This window comes from Leiobunum rupestre, chromosome 1 (assembly GCF_980474605.1).
Source record: "Leiobunum rupestre chromosome 1, qqLeiRupe1.1.hap1, whole genome shotgun sequence".
NCBI classification, from domain to species: Eukaryota; Metazoa; Arthropoda; class Arachnida; order Opiliones; family Sclerosomatidae; genus Leiobunum; species Leiobunum rupestre.
Window position 1 is genome coordinate 62193238 of NC_143384.1, and position 17370 is coordinate 62210607.

The following is a 17370-nucleotide window of genomic DNA, read 5'->3' on the forward strand; positions in this document are numbered from 1 at the left end:
AAAAATTAATGGAAAGGAGAAACCGAATAACTCGAGGGAAAACCCTTTTAACCAATGAGGAAGTAACTTGTAACCTCAAAGAGTTTAATAACATTAATAATCCACTAGGCTAAGCGAAGTAATACAGTCGGGAAATTCACTGAAAAGTGTCTCTAGCCTGCGAATTTACAAGTTTCATTTCTGCTTCCTAAATGAATACTTCACTCGTAAGAGATAAATAATACGCTTCTGCTTGAACGTGTACAACCTACTTTCTAACGTCGTCGATACACGCGTTGAGAAGGGCGTGTTCTTTACGATGAGGCTGATAATTGATTAATAAATTAGATTCGATGGTACCTGTATGACAGGAGGAGAGATATTGCAGGCTCCAAATATTTCGGCAGGTGTTCTCCAATAACGAGCTAGGAAATCAATCTGATACTCTACTATATATATCCCAAGCCAAGAATACATTTCACGGTGAAACTTATAGGAAAAGCGACTCCGAAAAGACAGAGTTCTAGCACCTTGTGATCAGGTTTGAAAATAACACCGTGAGTTCCTCATGATAGAAGTTTTCAACTGTGAATGACGTTTATCGCAATATCTCATTGTATTACAGGGACCTCTAATCAGAAGGGAGTCAGAATTGCGTAACACAGGGGAAAAAAAACATTTGTCGCGTCTCGCGCGAAAACCATTTGCATTCGCGACAAAAGGGTTTCGTTCCTGACCGATTTTTTTCTGATAAAATCTTTAGAACGTAATAGTCGCTTAGTATGGTTCTAATTATTGTTTAACTTTCATTCTCCTATCTTGATAAATTCCTGGTAACATTAAAATCATAAACTATTAGACATATGTCTAAACTATGTTTAAACTATTAGAGAACTGTCAAACTATGTTTAAACTATTAGAGAAATGTCAAACTATGTTTAAACTATTAGAGAAATGTCAAACTATGTTTAAACTATTAGAGAAATGTCTAAACTATGTTTAAGCTATTAGAGAAATGTCTAAACTATGTTTAAACTATTATGGTTAAGTCTAAACTATGTTTAAACTATTAGAGAAATGTCTAAACTATGTTTAAACTATTAGAGAAATGTCTAAACTATGTTTAAACTATTATGGTTAAGTCTAAATTATATTATATTTATATTTTATATCATATTATATTATAATTTTAGAGAAAACTGTAAACTATGTTTAAACTCTTAGATGTATGTCTAAACTATGTTTAAACTATTATGGTTGTCTAAATTATATTATATTTATATTTTATATCATATTATATTATAATTTTAGAGAAAACTGTAAACTATGTTTAAACTCTTAGATATATGTCTAAACTATGTTTAAACTATTATGGTTGTCTAAATTATATTATATTTATATTTTATATCATATTATATTATAATTTTAGAGAAAACTGTAAACTATGTTTAAACTCTTAGATATATGTCTAAACTACGTATACACGTTTAGAGATGTCTAAGCTATGTATAAACTATTAGAGAGATATCTGAACAACATATAAACTATTAATTAAAGAGATATCTGAACTGCATATAGACTATTAGAGTTATGTCCAGACTGTATATAAACTACCATAGATATGTCTCAACTGCGTATAAAATATTAGACATATAATTGTCGATATAATAATTTCATTCTAGTTCTTTACAGTTACATGTTTTTTTTTTTTTTTCAGAATTCCTAGCATTTCTGATTACTGGAGAGAAACGAAAATGCCAAAAATACGTGCCTTCGTAGCGTTACTTTGTTTAACAAAGATGGTGGCGCCTACGCCGGTGCAGCATACAACCACTACAGCTGCCACCACCAATGGCACCAAGAGTGATCTGAAATCTTCACCGGCGACATCGACCGAAAATTGCACTCTGGGAGATCTAAAGGCGGCCATGAACCAGTTTGCGCTGGCTTTTTACCGAGAGCAGTTAGTCAATAATAGTGACGGAAACGTAGTCTTCTCACCATTCAGTTTGGGCCTGGCCTTGACAATGCTGGACATGGGGGCCCGAGGAAAGACAGCCCGCCAAATAGACGACGTTCTCGGCTACGGGAAACAAATGATCGACGAATCAGATTCAGGGAAGAATCAATCACAAGGTACTGTAGAAATACACCGATATCACAATCAAAAAGTGTCAATTAAACTACTCGCTTGTTCTGCAAACAAAAGGTGTACACTTTTTACACTAAATTATACTATTCACTTTTTCTGCAAACAAAGGTGTACACCTTTAACGCTTAATAAAACTATTCGCTTGTTCTGCAAGCAAAATGTGTACACTTTTTACGCTAAATTAAACTACTCACTTGTTCTGCAAACCAAAGGTGTACACCTTTTAAGCTAAATTAAGCTATTCGCTCGTTCAGCAAACAAAAGGTGTATTAAACTATTCGCTTGTTCTGTTTGGAGCGAATGAACTATTCGTCAAGGTCAAAGAATTGGGGCTACACTTTTCACTTCTTGTGAAGAGAAGGTGTAAAGAGAGTAAATTGATAAAATCATCTACTTCTCCAGAATTATACTATTCACTTTTTCTACAAACAAAGGTGTGCACCTTCTACGCTAAATTAAACTACTCGCTTATTCTGCAAACAAAAGGTGTACACTTTTTACACTAAATTATACTATTCACTTGTTCTGCAAACAAAGGTGTACACCTTTTACGTTTAATAAAACTATTCGCTTGTTCTGCAAGCAAAATGTGTACACCTTTTAAGCTAAATTAAGCTATTCGCTTGTTCAGCAAACAAAAGGTGTATTAAACTATTCGCTTGTTCAGCAAACAAAAGATGTATTAAACTATTCGCTTTTTCAGCAAACAAAAGGTGTATTAAACTATTCGCTTGTTCTGTTTGGAGCGAATGAACTATTCGTCAAGGTCAAAGAATTGGGGCTACACTTTTCACTCCTTGTGAAGAGAAGGTGTAAAGACAGTAAATTGATAAAATCGTCTACTTCTCCAGAATTGAACTACTACAGCCACAGGCAACCATTTTGGTAAAGCATTCTTACCACAAAGCAGAAGCAGCCTGCGTATTCTCAGCTTACGCCAATTCATTCATAACTTTATTAATTTAACTTAGGCCCGGACAAGGTCACAAATTACAAGTATTTTTCGTAGACGTACGAATTCGTACTAACTGATTTTTTTTTCAAAACGTAATTCACGTAATTCACCAATGATTAAAAAATCCCTAACCTTTAACTTACTATCAGAAGTATATGATACACCTCTAGACGGAGAACTATTCAAATCCCTATACTGTTTATTTTATTAGTTTGAAACATGTCCCTGTGTATGCTTTCATTGATTTCGTCGTGAAATTCGTTATAATTCTTACTTTCTACAACCATTGCACCCGAAAAATGTTTCTGATAATTACGTTACCATGCCTAAACTCTGTAGTTTTTACGCTTTCGTGATCCGGTAATAAAATGTTTTTCTTTGAAAACTCCCTCAAGCCTGCGAATGTTCATGCTTCACTTTAACCCGTGATTAAGAACGTATTTATTTATAGGTAGAATGACTTTGTTGAGACCATTCGTGGGCATCATGGTATAATTTTGGCCCGGTACAATTGGGGGGGGGGGGGAGGAAAAACTTCACCAGCCTGGGCATTGTCAATCTCCCTCAGTACAGATCCATACATTCTTGGTGTTCAATAAAGTAAAATACATTTATAGGATATTATTAGGTGATTGTTATGATTATTATGTATATGTGGAGATGATTTTCATCGTGACTCGCAATCCAGCTCCAGATTGGCCAATATATTCTTCCCCTTAAAAGTAAATCAAATCGGCCACGTAAATCAATGGTTTTTTAAAATCAACGTCTTCCAAAGCTTATGACAGAATTGCAACGTACGATCGTGACGTGTGAAATAGGGTCTCCTTTTCCACAGCTCACATTCAGTGTCAAAACACTGATGTAAATAAAAGCATTCTATAAATGTAGCCTATTCTCGTATTATACATATATTACATACTATCCTTAATTTTAGTTTCAAAAGGAACGTACAGTTCGATGATGGCTGCGGACGATTACCACAAGCTGTTACTCAAACTGAAAGAAAGACGTGGAAGTTCCCAACTGGACACCGCCAACATTATCCTGGTGCAAAAGAAATATCCCATCTTGAAGGAATACATGGATATTGTCACGGAGAAGTTTATGGCCAAGGCGGAAGAAGTGGATTTCGGCTCCCAAGAGGCCTTGCAGCGTATCAACGAGTGGGCTACCAACTCTACCGAAGGCAAGATAAAGGACCTTGTGGACAAGGTCGAAGGGGACACTAGGTTCGTCTTGGGCAGCGCCGTGTACTTCAAGAGACAATGGAGATATCCTTTCGACAAAGAGAAAACCTTAAACTCCACGTAAGAAAATTCAGACTTTTTCATCTGTAGAAAGTGGAACACTTACTCCCATTATGATACTAATAACAGATGTATACAAGTGGCGGCGATCCCGTTGGGGCTCCGGGATTTGAGTGCCCACAGCGATAAACATACGAGGGCAGAGCCTCCACAGAAATAAAATTGAGGATAAATAGCCACTGAAAGATTTCTAATCTCACTGCCCGAGTTCAGTCTCTTTACAGTAGTTATTTTAATATTGAAGAATGTGGTACCATGTTTTATCCAATTATCTAGATAGCCTAAAATACCTTCGTCACAGGGGCGTAGGAACCAGGGGGGGCAGAGGGGCAATGCCCCTCCCTAGAATTTTGCTGGGAGGGTCAACTAATGTTATTGCCCCCTCCAACTTTTTGGTCTGTTGAAATCTTCAAAAGGCTCAAATGCCTATTTTAAACGCATATAAAGCTTATAGGACCAAAACTGTGTTTAATTTTCAGTGTTTTCCCACCAATTCACTTAAAAGTAAAAATTACACTTGCACTCGGAGAAGCTACACCCCATTAAAAATTCAAAACCATTCTTTAGACCCCTTTTCGTTTCTCTTTGCCCCCTCCAACTTCTAGAACGTTCCTACGCCCCTGCTTCGTCATGCATGTGACCAAGAAAACTTGATCCATGTACACAAAGATTTCTATTAAATTCATTGACGGATGAGGTATTAGAAATAATACTTCATAATAATATAAAATTTTATAGCTGTACATTTTCTTACTAAAGATTTAAGTATCTAAATTTTTTAATAAAACATTATAGCCTATGCCCCACATATTTTTTTTTTTCGATCGAAGCCGCTGATGTAAGATATATATCTTATGAGATATTCATCTACCCATCAATAAGGACTTGGCACAATGATGTTATAGAACGTCATCGATAGATAAAAAAATTTATATGGCGATATGAAGGAGCTATAGAGTACCGCTATTAATAGATTCGAATTCAGAGAGTTTTCCGATTGCCGTTTTGGTAACGAAGCGCTTACCCATTTCCCGCACGTGACCGCCGAAAACTCCTATCCTATCACAGCCAACTTTGATGACGTGCTGTTGTGCGAACATAACAACATCAAAGTTGGCCGTAGTCTTATCTATAGTTGATTACCATGAGTAGCAATGGAGATAATTTTTTGTAGTTCCGGCAGGAAGTGGGTAAACGCTGTTTACGATGTATGTGCGAAGCAGTTATTTCGAATCTAGCAGTGGCGTAGCTGATGGTCCGCAGGGTCCGCGGTGCGGGGGGGCTTCGAGCTTCGGGGGGGGGGGGCGCTAACCATAAAAAAAATTAAAAAGGGGGCCTCATAGAGATTTTTGGGGGGGGGCCTCTGAGTTCTCAGCTACGCCACTGGAATCTAGGGTACAATGTCTATATTATCTTTGTGATTACCCTGCTGAGGCGGAGCGAACGTTCGCCTGTTTATTTGTGAAGAAACAGCGCTGCCAGGAAATGTTTTATCAATCGGGTTAAAAACGAAAGCAGTGTCACTATATTCCAATTAATTTGTTCGAAATTACTGGTATCTGGGTGGGACATTCACTAATCGAATAAAATTAGCCGTGTATTCTAAATCAAATTGCGCCATATGCGCTTATGCCTTTCAACTAAAGGTGTGAGGACAACTTTTGCATTAAACGTTTTTAGGCTGAAACGTTCAGCGGTTATATCGGGATAATTTTAAAATATATATTATATAATTTTGTTATATCTGATAGTTTGACCTGTATCAAAGCATAAATAATTCTTTTCATCCAAGGTTCCACAACTTGAAAAAGGTCAACGAAACAGTGCCCATGATGTACTTGGAGGAAACGTTGAACGTGTCAATGCCACAAAACTCTGAAGGTCGTATCTTAGAAGTTCCTTACGAGGGTGACCAAATCAGCATGTTCATCATGCTACCCAAAAAGGACAAGACCTTGAATGACCTTGAAAACTCTCTGACGCCGGACATGTTATACGAGGCGCTGGAACAAGTGACACCCATAAAAGTGAAACTGACTATGCCTCGCTTCAAACTGTCAATAGCGATCAAGGCCAATGACGCCCTGCAGCGGATGCAGATGACGGACGCCTTCGAAGCCATGGCCGATCTGAAAGGCATCACGAAAGCGGAAGGATTGCGAGTGTCGAGCGTGACGCAAAAGACGTTCCTCGAGGTCGACGAGGAAGGCACCAAGGCTGCCGTGGCCACGGAAGTCACGGGACTGGGAAGGTCTTTGCCCAGGATGGAGGAATTCAAGCTCGACCGACCATTCATGTTCCTGGTTAGACACAATCCCAGCGGAATCATCCTATTTCTCGGCCGGATTGCCCAATTGTAGCTCCGCATTATTATTACTAGTATTTACAAGAACCTCGGATTTCTGTTTAATGTAGGAGCTAACATCCTGTACAATTTTCTTTTAGAAAATGTCGTTATAATCCGAATCTAACTTGCTAATAGAAAATAAAAAGATTACAGAAATAAATAGTATTGTTTTAAAGTTCATTATGGTAATTAAAGAAGTGGTAGAACCTGCTTGAATTGCACCGTGTCACTCTAGCTAGTACCTTTGGCGTTGTACGGCAGCTATACAGGCGTGCTTTCTTTGAACTAGATCATGGCACATTTCTCCCTTGTTCGCCAGTGTCTCGGTGCAGTTTGAGCAGATTCTGCGCCACTTAGTTTTCCCCACGCCAGTTTTGTACTTAATAACAAGATGTACAATTATTTCAATAAATAAATAAATAAATATTAGTAATATAAATCTTAATAATATAACATATTTTATAGATAAATAAATAAAATTCAGATCTTTTAGAAAAATTGTACATTTATATTTTTTGTTACGTTATAAAAGTCCATAAATAAAAGAGAAGAAATTAAGCATGAATGAAAACTTCAATTTGAGAAAAACGATTTTCGTATATTCTAGAAAAATGGAAATAATAATCTCATAATTGTTGTAATTGATTAATTAAAGGTACGATGTTTAGGGATTTATAATAGAGGTTTATTATACATGATTGTCGCTGGAGACCAGCCTCGAAAAAGGGCCTCATCCGGGGGCCCTCAGCTCTCTTGCCCCCTGCATCCTTTAGCCAGGTTTAGGCAGTTAGCGCCATCTAGTGATATGTTAAATTAGTTCATTTAAACAATATTATAACTATTATAACAGTAATATAATTTTTAAATCAGTTTATACGTTCCACAAGTGTCACTTACTAGAAATAGTCATCTGTGAAGTGACGTAGTATACCTAAAGAAAGATAATAGTCTCTAGCAAGAAATATGATTTGAGAATAAATTATCATTTGTCTGTTCTAGGCCATGCCAAGCCTCCCGTTAGGCTCAATGACTACAGTTCACCAAAATGTCTGGTCATTCGAGAAATGGCTCTTATTAAATAGGTGCTTGGCAGCAAGACGTCACACCGTACCTTTGGCTACGGCCGCCATGATGATATGCTTTTTTTCGAATTAAAGTGATAGCTATAAAATTAGGAAAAAAAGGTTATCTTAATTAAAACCACTCTTCAGGATTCATAAAATTATTGTAGAACCGATTTCCCTGTATTGCCATCCCTGATATTGCCAAGCTTTCCCACTGATATTTCCGAGTGCAAGTCTAACTAAATTTAACCAATCATTCCATGAAGTGGTTCCATGACTGACATTTAAAATAATTTGTTTGCATATTGTAATATTTAAAATAAGTAATGAAGTCAAATCTTTAATTTGAAAAACTAATTGATGTAAATTGGTACTATTTAGAGCAAACTTCCTGATTTTTACAAAAATATTGGAATTTCCACGATATTTCCCAGACTTTTCTGCCCAAAATAAATTTCCAAGTTTTCCAGGTCTGTATGAACCCTTATTATTATACAATAAAAATTATTTTAAAATTTATTTTTATTGTATAATAGTAGTTATGAATTACGTTTAATGTAGTCACTATATCTGTTATGAAGTTCGGATTCTGCTTGATACTATTGCAAGTGACCAAAAGAAACCCTGCTATTTGGATGCTAAGTCGTTTTATGTAACCCTTAACGCTCGGTTGGTCCCAAAAATCAATAATTAGAGGTTAGAGAGTAGAAACCCCGTACCTACACAGCACAAACAGTAGCGGCGCCAGCAACAGGCCGGGGTAGGCCTAGGCCTAATGGAAATTTTGGTAGGGGCCTCCAAAATTTAATATATGCGCTTCCAAATTATTTAATATCAGAAAATTTTGTAATCTGTTTGCGAAATTATTTATTTATTTATTAATTTTTCAATATTCAATGCGAGTGATTTGCTTAACGACACTGCTGTTTTTATTCCTTTCAAAGGTACGAGTAACTTTTCTTTGACAGTAGTGTATTTTTTAGTTTTAATTTTTGGCAAGCGCTACTATATCCAAATTGTATCTTTAATTTTATCTTTACAAATAAATGGTTCTTAAACTTACTTTACTTAGTGTACCTATGTACATTCATTTTCGTAAAGTTTTAAGATCTGATGTAAGCGATGTACATGCGAAGTACCGAAGGAATGAATGTAAATTGATAGACTTGAATTCAGTCGTAGAAATAGGTAAATAACCACTAATTTGATAAGTGTTATTTGTTCTAATGTTTTCGTCGCGTACCCATTTTACCCAAAAATTGCACCACTTGCTTAAAAAAATTAAATAAATAAATAATCCACGTAGACGGATTTAAAAAAAAATGGGGTAGAGGGCCTCCATAATTTTGGGGGGGCCTAAAAATGGTTGGCCTGCCTCCCCAAAAATCCTGGCGCCGCTACTGAGCACACACCGAACACGCGCAACACAAATACAACACGTCGCAACAAAAACACGAATTGGAAATTAGGCGTTTTAAAAACCCTAAACCCTTTTTCAAAATTCGAGAAACTGCACTTTGCCCAGGTACTGCGAACAACAGACAGACACACACACCAACAAATATACCCCTGTAAAACCCCTGTTAGGAAACATTGTTCCCTCGGAGAGGTAAATATTAAAGTAACAAGTCAGCCTAATGTAAAAACAGGAATTTATCTTTTGAATGGCTTCCAAAAGTCAGGTATCTCGACTTATTTAACTTTCACTCTCAGGTACCGAATAATTTTCCAGTTAGCGATCCGGACCATGATTTAAATCAAACGAGAGAGAATGTTAGGAAATGGCATTCTTTTCGGTCTTCCAATTTGGTAACTCTGTCAGTCTGCTGAATCCAATTACTTGGAAGGCTATCGACACGCTTTTTAAAGTGCCGGCATTCTTACAAAAATCCCTTGGATTTTTTTTTTAACTTCAAATCGATAAAATAAAAAATCAATTAAAATAAGAATCGATTTAAGTTAAATAATTTTTTTTTTAGATTATTCCAAAAACCAAATCCAAATCAAATGAAATAAATGAAATCGATTTTTTTCAAAAAATAAAATAAAAAATCAATTAAAATAAATGAAATAAATCGATTTTTTTTAGATTTATCATAAAAAAATAATTAAAATAAATTAAGTTTATTAAATCGGTTTTTTGGATGTTTCAAAAAATAACATCAAAAACCAATTAAAATAAATGAAATAACCAGTTTTTTTTAAATCAAGAAATCAAATAATTATTAAAATATAAAAAAATAACGGTCCGATTTAAAAAAAAAAACCTAACAACCCGCAACCCGGTAATACACTCAACTAGGATCCGGCGGATTCGGATTAATGCCCAAGTTTAATAACCATAATATAGCGTGAATGCACTTCAATATTAAAAATAATAAAGGCAAGGAGAAAGGAATTATTGTATTCAATGTCTCTTCCGGCGTGTACGCGACGAAATGCCAGATAGGAAGTCCTTATCAACCACAGCCGTAACCGGGAAGCGACAATTTGTGTTTTATTTTCGAAAACTCATCCAAGGTTAAAATTCTCGCCTCTTTCCGTTTCTCGTCGTAGGTTCTGCGGCACCCTAAAAGGCGCGCGGTTTTGGTAGAAATAGTGGGTGCGGGGGAAATCGCGAGAGAAGGAAGAAGACGTTATTACACAGGATCTCAATTTTAGAGTCGAAAAAACCCCCGGTCTTAAATTACATAAATATTATCGCGCGAAGGAAAGCGAGGGAGAGAAAGTTGATACGAAAATCGCCACTACACGATGCAACTTTTAATCGATTAGCTTGAAAAGCGCGTCTTTTACCATGAAAGGGTTCGGAAAGTTTTGCGCAACGTCGCCTTGAACGGAAAAAGGCTAAGCCTCGAAGACATTTCGTGCACGATCAAAGGTCATTATATTACGTATAGTAGTTCAATTTATAAACAGTCGCGTCGAAGATATGATATAAAGTCTCGGAGAGTCTCATTTTACGATCTACACTGCGATTGTTAGTCCTCGATAAAGTGGTTGCCACCATGGTTAGTCCGTTGGCTTCGTTCATAATTAAATCGGCCCTGACTTTGGCCCTGGGTTCCTCAAAATGGTCTAACGATACGTGGACTCAACGGATGTCCGATAATGTCATTAACCAGGCTAGTTTGGTTAATACGTCCAACGCGTTTGGATTTAGGATCTACAAGGAGTACTTGAACAGTGATTCGACCAGCGGCAATGTTCTCTTCTCGCCGTACAGTTTGGCATCTGCCCTTTATATGGTATATATTTATTTCAAATGGTTTTTGTCAGCGTCATTCCAGCGCAATTATTTAAATTTGTGCTGTTTATTCCGATCTCTAGAATGTTTTAAAATACATATATAGTTTAGTTTATTATTTTATTACTTTCGTGGCGAGTCCTCCTACAACCACTTTGTGAACTATTGGAAAATAATTCTGCCGGAATGACATCAGTTCTGATAACTTTTCTTAATTATCTTAAATTTAAATTTAGTTGTTGGAAGGAGCCGACGGTGAAACGTTTTCGGAAATTAAAGATGCCTTGGGTCAAGACGCCCGTCAATCCCTGACCATCCGCGAAATCGAAAGAGCAGTTCAAAAATTGTCAAGGGAACTACCATTGCACGGCGAGGGTTATACGCTAAATATAGCCAACTCAGTATGGACGAGAAAAGGATTCGAAGTGCAACGAGATTTTAAGTAAGTCTGCTTACGGTTTTCTGTATTCTAGTACCCAAATTTACAATATGCGAAACTATAAAGTTCTTTCGGTCTTGGCCAACCTGTTAAAATGGGAAATAAAAACCACGCAAGATAGCTACTCTACTTCATAAAGAAGCTCGTTCATTTTCGCACTCACTCCCTGAAAGAAAAAATGTGCACGTGATGAAACAACAATCACCGTATTTTTCAAAAGACTTATTCACGAGTTAATGACGTCAATTAGTCACGTGAGTCCCATTTTTTCATTCCCCATCGATTTTATAGTTTCGCCTATTGGAGTTGGACTGATTTAATGTCGGCACCAAAAATACATTTTAACTGATGTTATATCGGTATCATATTTTTTCAATATTTTGGTTTTATCCGCTGGTATCGATAGATCGGTGTCAAAATGTACCAATATTGGTATAGTAGAATCAATACATTCTTGGTAGAATCTATATCGAAATTTATTTAAAAAAATATACTAGATGGTATCGATAGTATCATAGTTTATTACCGATATTTTCGATATGAGAGACACTATCAAATCGATATCTTAGTTTTGATACACCTTTACCGATAACCAATACCAGTATTTACATTTTAACCAATGTATCTTAAATTAGTTGAAACCGGTTACTCCTGCTTTCATTTAGAAAATTATAACATTCAGTATATTCATTTAAACACTTGAAGTATTATATCAAATTGGACATAAGATCGACGGACATGGCTTCGTCTTCAATTGATAAAATAATCGCGAAAACCAAACCATCAAAAATGATCAAGTAACTCTCGACGTTGTCGTTCAAACTTCCAGAACTCTGCTAAATCTCTCCAAGTATCTCGTTTTCCTAATAGCCCCAATTAGGTGATGTAGAATGTGAAACGAGGAAAGTGGATCCTCACAGCTTTCCCTGTTTGATATCTCTTTGTCAAACGCGTCTTCATTAAAAACAATATGCGGGTATAAAAATGAATAAAATTGGCAAGTGCTCAAATGCTAGCTCTTCGATTTCCTAAATTGATATTGCGAAGCAAAGGGGTCGTATTTCCTAAAGACTGACGAGCAATAATTTAAATTTACAAACCGAACGGTTCTAGGACACTACGTGAAAATAAAACTAATCAATAAATCATTTCCTTATCACCGACTCAAATAGCGAAATGTTTGTCATCGTGATAGCCTTAGTAAAAGTTAAAGGAAAAGTCCAGGGTGGGTAAAACTTGGGTCTATTTGAAAGATCATGTTTAAATATACTCAAAAATATCAGTCGTAAAATTGTATCTTTTTTTAATGACGAGAAATTAATATTTAAACGAACCAAATTTACCCGCCAAGCGAGCTGCCATTTTCTTTCGCCTTCCCTCCGCAGACCGCACGCGGAGCAAGCGCGCGCAGGGAACAGAGCGCTGTTATAGCGCGAACAGCGCGTGCTTAAAGTCCTAAAACGTCACCGCGAAACAAAATGGCAGCTCGCTTGGCGGGTATATTTCGCTCGTTTAAAAATTAATTTATCGTCATTAAAAAAAGATACAATTTTACGACTGATATTTTTGAGTTTATTTAAACATGCTCTTTCAAATAGGCCCAAGTTTTACCCAACCTGGACTTTTCCTTTAACCGCTTTAAATTAAACTAGATATAACGAGGAACTCTGTCGTCACGGAGCCTAAATTTTAGGCCGTGTCTAATCAGGCCAAAATAGTACGTAAATGTGTGGCAGCTAATTTGGACGTGTTTTCATGACGCAAACGGCTAAGGCCAAAATAGCTGTGACCACGGCCAACTTTGATCACGCGCTGTTTGCGCTATAGCGGCCAACCCATTCGCCGAAATTCCATGAGCTAGGATTTTCCCGCTATAATGAGCGTGGCGCTGAACTCATACAGTTTTTTATATTGGCTTCAATGCCAAAAAGGTGTTATTAACGCGTCTTATACGCTTAATTTAAAATATCAAATATATATCGGCAACTTTTGTAATTAAATGGTAATAATACATGTTACTTTATTAATATTTACAAGTTTGTAAAAATGACAATAATACAATTTTAATATGAATAAGTTTGAATTCCCCGCCTTTAGTCTGTATAAAAAAAGCTATTCTAAACAAATTATTCCGCTAGGGGCGCTCAACTCATACAGATATCTTTGGCTCGTAGGATAACATAGAAACGAATGGGTTGGCCACTATAGCGCGAACAGCGCGTGATCAAAGCTGGCCGTGCTTTGACTCAACCGCTCACTATTTTCGTCCGTTTCCCGGGCCTTGAAATTAACGAGCCAAAATATTTGTTAGTCAGTCTTGAGCTATTTCCCCCCGTTTTTCGGGCCTCTTCGTTAGTCAGGCGACAATAGACTTCGCCGCGTGGACATCACTATTTTCACCCGTTTTCTGGACCTACGAATTTGGTAAAATCCACGTATAGGGATTTAAGAAAATTTAGTTGAGATCTTCGCGAATATTAGCTATAAAAAACGGGGGTTTGCACCATTAGTATAAGATTTCTTCGTTAAATTTTAATCACTCCTTAAAGCAAAAAGCACGTAACTCAAGTACCCCTTCCTTTGGGTAACATCAAACGAATATTTTAGTTTATCTACGTAACCAACCAAATTCACATTACAACGCCAAATTGGCCGACAAAAACTTAAAGGGTGTTTAAAGTAAACGCTTTACTGCAAATCGGAATATCGTCTTCAAACTCAGCCTTTGGCGGATTTTTAGCTGGAACCCGGAAGGGGGAGCCACACACTCAAAAAATCCAGTCTTATTTATTTCTAATTTTTGCCGAGCTACGTGTCCTTTGAAGTTACGATTTGTATAACCCCTCCTAGGGTACAAAGTCCCCTCGGAGAGGTAAAAACATCGTTACGATACGTCACTCAACGGTCGCTTAACTGACTCCTCCAGCAACCTATGAGCTTCGTGACGTCAAACCGGAATAGCGAAAATGGATTCAGTAAGAACCGGTTTCCACTTATCGTTGTCACTGATGACAGTTACTGAACATACCCTTGTAAGCACGGACATTTCAGTCAGGCTTAACAAAGAAACTACTCATCGTAGGGAAATTTCAATATTTGAAGATATTTACTGATAATCTTAATTAATAGATAATTAAATTAAAAGAGCGACTGTAAACCCTTATGGGATCGCGGGGAAGGTATAGTTCGGAGTAGAAATGAGTGAGTAGCTGAAGCAGCCAGAGATAAAGTTCTGGTACTTAACTCGTTCACACGTAAGCATATCGGGATAGCCGGGCCACTAGACTATTTATACCGGACAATTAATTTTCTTGTTTCGCTCAGGGAGAAACTGACTCGAATCTTTCACGCCGAAGCAACCGACGTGGACTTCGGAGGTGACGGCACCAGCTTGATCAATGAATGGTGCGACAGAGCCACCAACCACTCCATCCCGAAGCTCTTCGACAACCCGTTGGATCCGCAAACCGTCATGGTGCTCATCAACGCCATCTACTTCAAGGGCGTCTGGAAGACCCAATTCGACCCTAGAAGGTAAATTTATTTCAAAAATCAACGTAGCATCAGGTGTATTTAATATATCTGGTACGAGAAAAGTATCCATCCCTGGATTTTGCGGAGGTTCTTCGCTTGAAACAGGTGCCTTCGTAGGCTTTCGCTGATTTTTAAGAATACGTTTCTGAAGAAAATATTGTGCGAGACGAAATACGTCATATAGTGATTTTTTTAAACTGCTATATTGGGAAAATTTTGTTTTTAATTAAGTAAATATCCATACGCAGTTTAATTTCTACATCTTACATCGTTAGTCGGAATATTTCCGCCGGTAAATGTTAGATGTCTTGTGCAGGGGTGGACAAACGGGCGATTTCGACTATCAAAATGGTGATCACGACCTTCAAAATGGAGATTTCCATCTTCAAAATGGAGATCTGGACCATAACAATGTCGATCTCGACCATCAAAATGTTGAGCTCACAAATATACTTATGTCTATACCATAAAAATTAACTATATCGTTCTCGACCTTGCAATCTTTAGAATTATAAACTTGGGCATAACTGGTATAGAATATGCGAACGTTAAATTTTTATATAGTCTAGATGGATATTACTATCGTAATAATACTTCCGGCAATATTTTTATTTATTTAACCATAATTTCATTTGATTACCAGCACTCACGACCGTCGATTCTTCCCTCGGCCTGAAGTCCAATGGAACGACGCCCCCAAGGTTCCGACGATGAATGTCGTCAGCAAATTCCCGCTGGCCCAGAACAACGAGTTGCGCTTCCAGATAATCGCCTTACCGTACGAGGACGAAGAAGCGGTAATGTTCGTAGTTTTACCCCACGAAGACGTGCCCTTGGAAGACATCGAGAAAAATCTAACGTACGCAATTATCAGGGACACTTTGACCAAAGCGCGAGAGGTCAAAGTGGACGTTAGTCTGCCTAAATTTAAACTCAACAACGAACTGAAACTGGTTGAGCCATTGAACCGGGTGGGGATCAAACGCGTTTTCGGCGACTTGGCCAATCTGTCCAAAATCAACAAAGCCCAATCTCTCAAGGTGGACAAATTCATACAGAAAGCCGTGGTAGAGGTCAACGAGAGGGGCACTGAGGCCTCGGCTGCCACTTCCTTCTCCATCATGGGTCGATCCATGAAGAGCCGCTACGCTGTCTTCAACGCCAACAGACCATTTATGTTTTTCATCAAACACGCGCGAAGTCAGTTGATCTTGTTTGTCGGGAGGGTTACTGATCCTCTTCAGTAGTCCCGCCCCACCTTAATCCGTTAATAGACCATTATTTGTGTTCAGTGACCATCTACCATCGGAAAGGATAAATACTTAGTATGTATTTTCCTTTTCTCCCATTGCTACAAACCCTCAATTGTATATCTGCTTTCGAAAAAATTACGTAGATGGCGCCACACCATATTCTGTAGTTGAGCAAAAGTAAATAATACTTTTTTTTTAATACCAAAAGTGATGAACCTATTTTTTGAACTGTTATGATATTTGGAATTGAAACACCACCCGCCGACCAAGATAATATAAATACCAAATTATGTTCTAGATAATTATCGATAAATTATTTGTCCTTCACTTTATGATAAAACTGTGCCAAACATTGATCCTTCGTATATTTTAGGGTCTTTGAATTTCAATTGCTAGGGAAGTGCCCCCCTTAAATATGGATGTTTGGAAATCGGAAAATTTATGACTTCAAAATTATTATTGGCATTATCTATTGGCAATTCTATGAGCTTTCGACGCCACTATTTGGGGTGAAGCAAAAAAATCATGGTCTCGAGCGATATTATTTTAAATACTACTTTCACGCTTGCTTTGTTTTACTTAAAAATTAAATTAGGGTTAATTTTCATGTTTTCCGTCATCACTATTTCTTCAATAACTTTACAACCACAAATCCGATTGGAAAAATTAAACCAGGTTATGTTTCCGAATATTATGACTCATTGAACCAGCGTAGACAGGACATATTGTATTAATGTTTTCATGGCGTCATTTTGGAGCGGTTTGGCTATTTCCGGCTTTGCTCGCGCCCTAATGGTGGTGGGGCACACATTTTCACAGCATATTCTTTCGTGAGGGTTTTCTTTGATAGAAGCCCTCATTCGGCTCTCTACCTAAAACAGAAACAAAATGGCTGCCCATAGAAAACGGCCAGAAACTTTTGATCGGGACTGTACATAGACGCAATTTCTATCGGCTATTTCGAAACCAACACAAGTTAGAAATTCAAAATAAAATTTGTTTCATCTAGTTATAAACCGTGTCAGAAGAATTGTATAAATGTAGATGATATTCAATAAAGCTGCGTTTATACTCACTTACAAGTTCTACC

The 17370-nt window shown here is 37.3% G+C and overlaps 2 protein-coding genes across 2 annotated transcripts; both read left to right on the forward strand.

Annotated features, from left to right (window-relative positions):
• The first annotated feature begins 422 nt into the window (after positions 1–422).
• Positions 423–7144, forward strand: LOC149964367 (leukocyte elastase inhibitor C-like). Its single transcript, XM_090170749.1, has 4 exons — positions 423–520; positions 1697–2115; positions 4024–4396; positions 6189–7144. Exons 2-4 carry the CDS (start codon positions 1734–1736, stop codon positions 6754–6756), a joined length of 1323 nt encoding a protein of 440 aa, XP_090026875.1. The 5' UTR covers positions 423–520; positions 1697–1733; the 3' UTR covers positions 6757–7144.
• A 3022-nt stretch (positions 7145–10166) lies between these two features.
• Positions 10167–16443, forward strand: LOC149964368 (iripin-2-like). Its single transcript, XM_090180624.1, has 4 exons — positions 10167–11055; positions 11291–11496; positions 14818–15027; positions 15671–16443. Exons 1-4 carry the CDS (start codon positions 10816–10818, stop codon positions 16272–16274), a joined length of 1260 nt encoding a protein of 419 aa, XP_090036750.1. The 5' UTR covers positions 10167–10815; the 3' UTR covers positions 16275–16443.
• Positions 16444–17370: the final 927 nt, after the last annotated feature.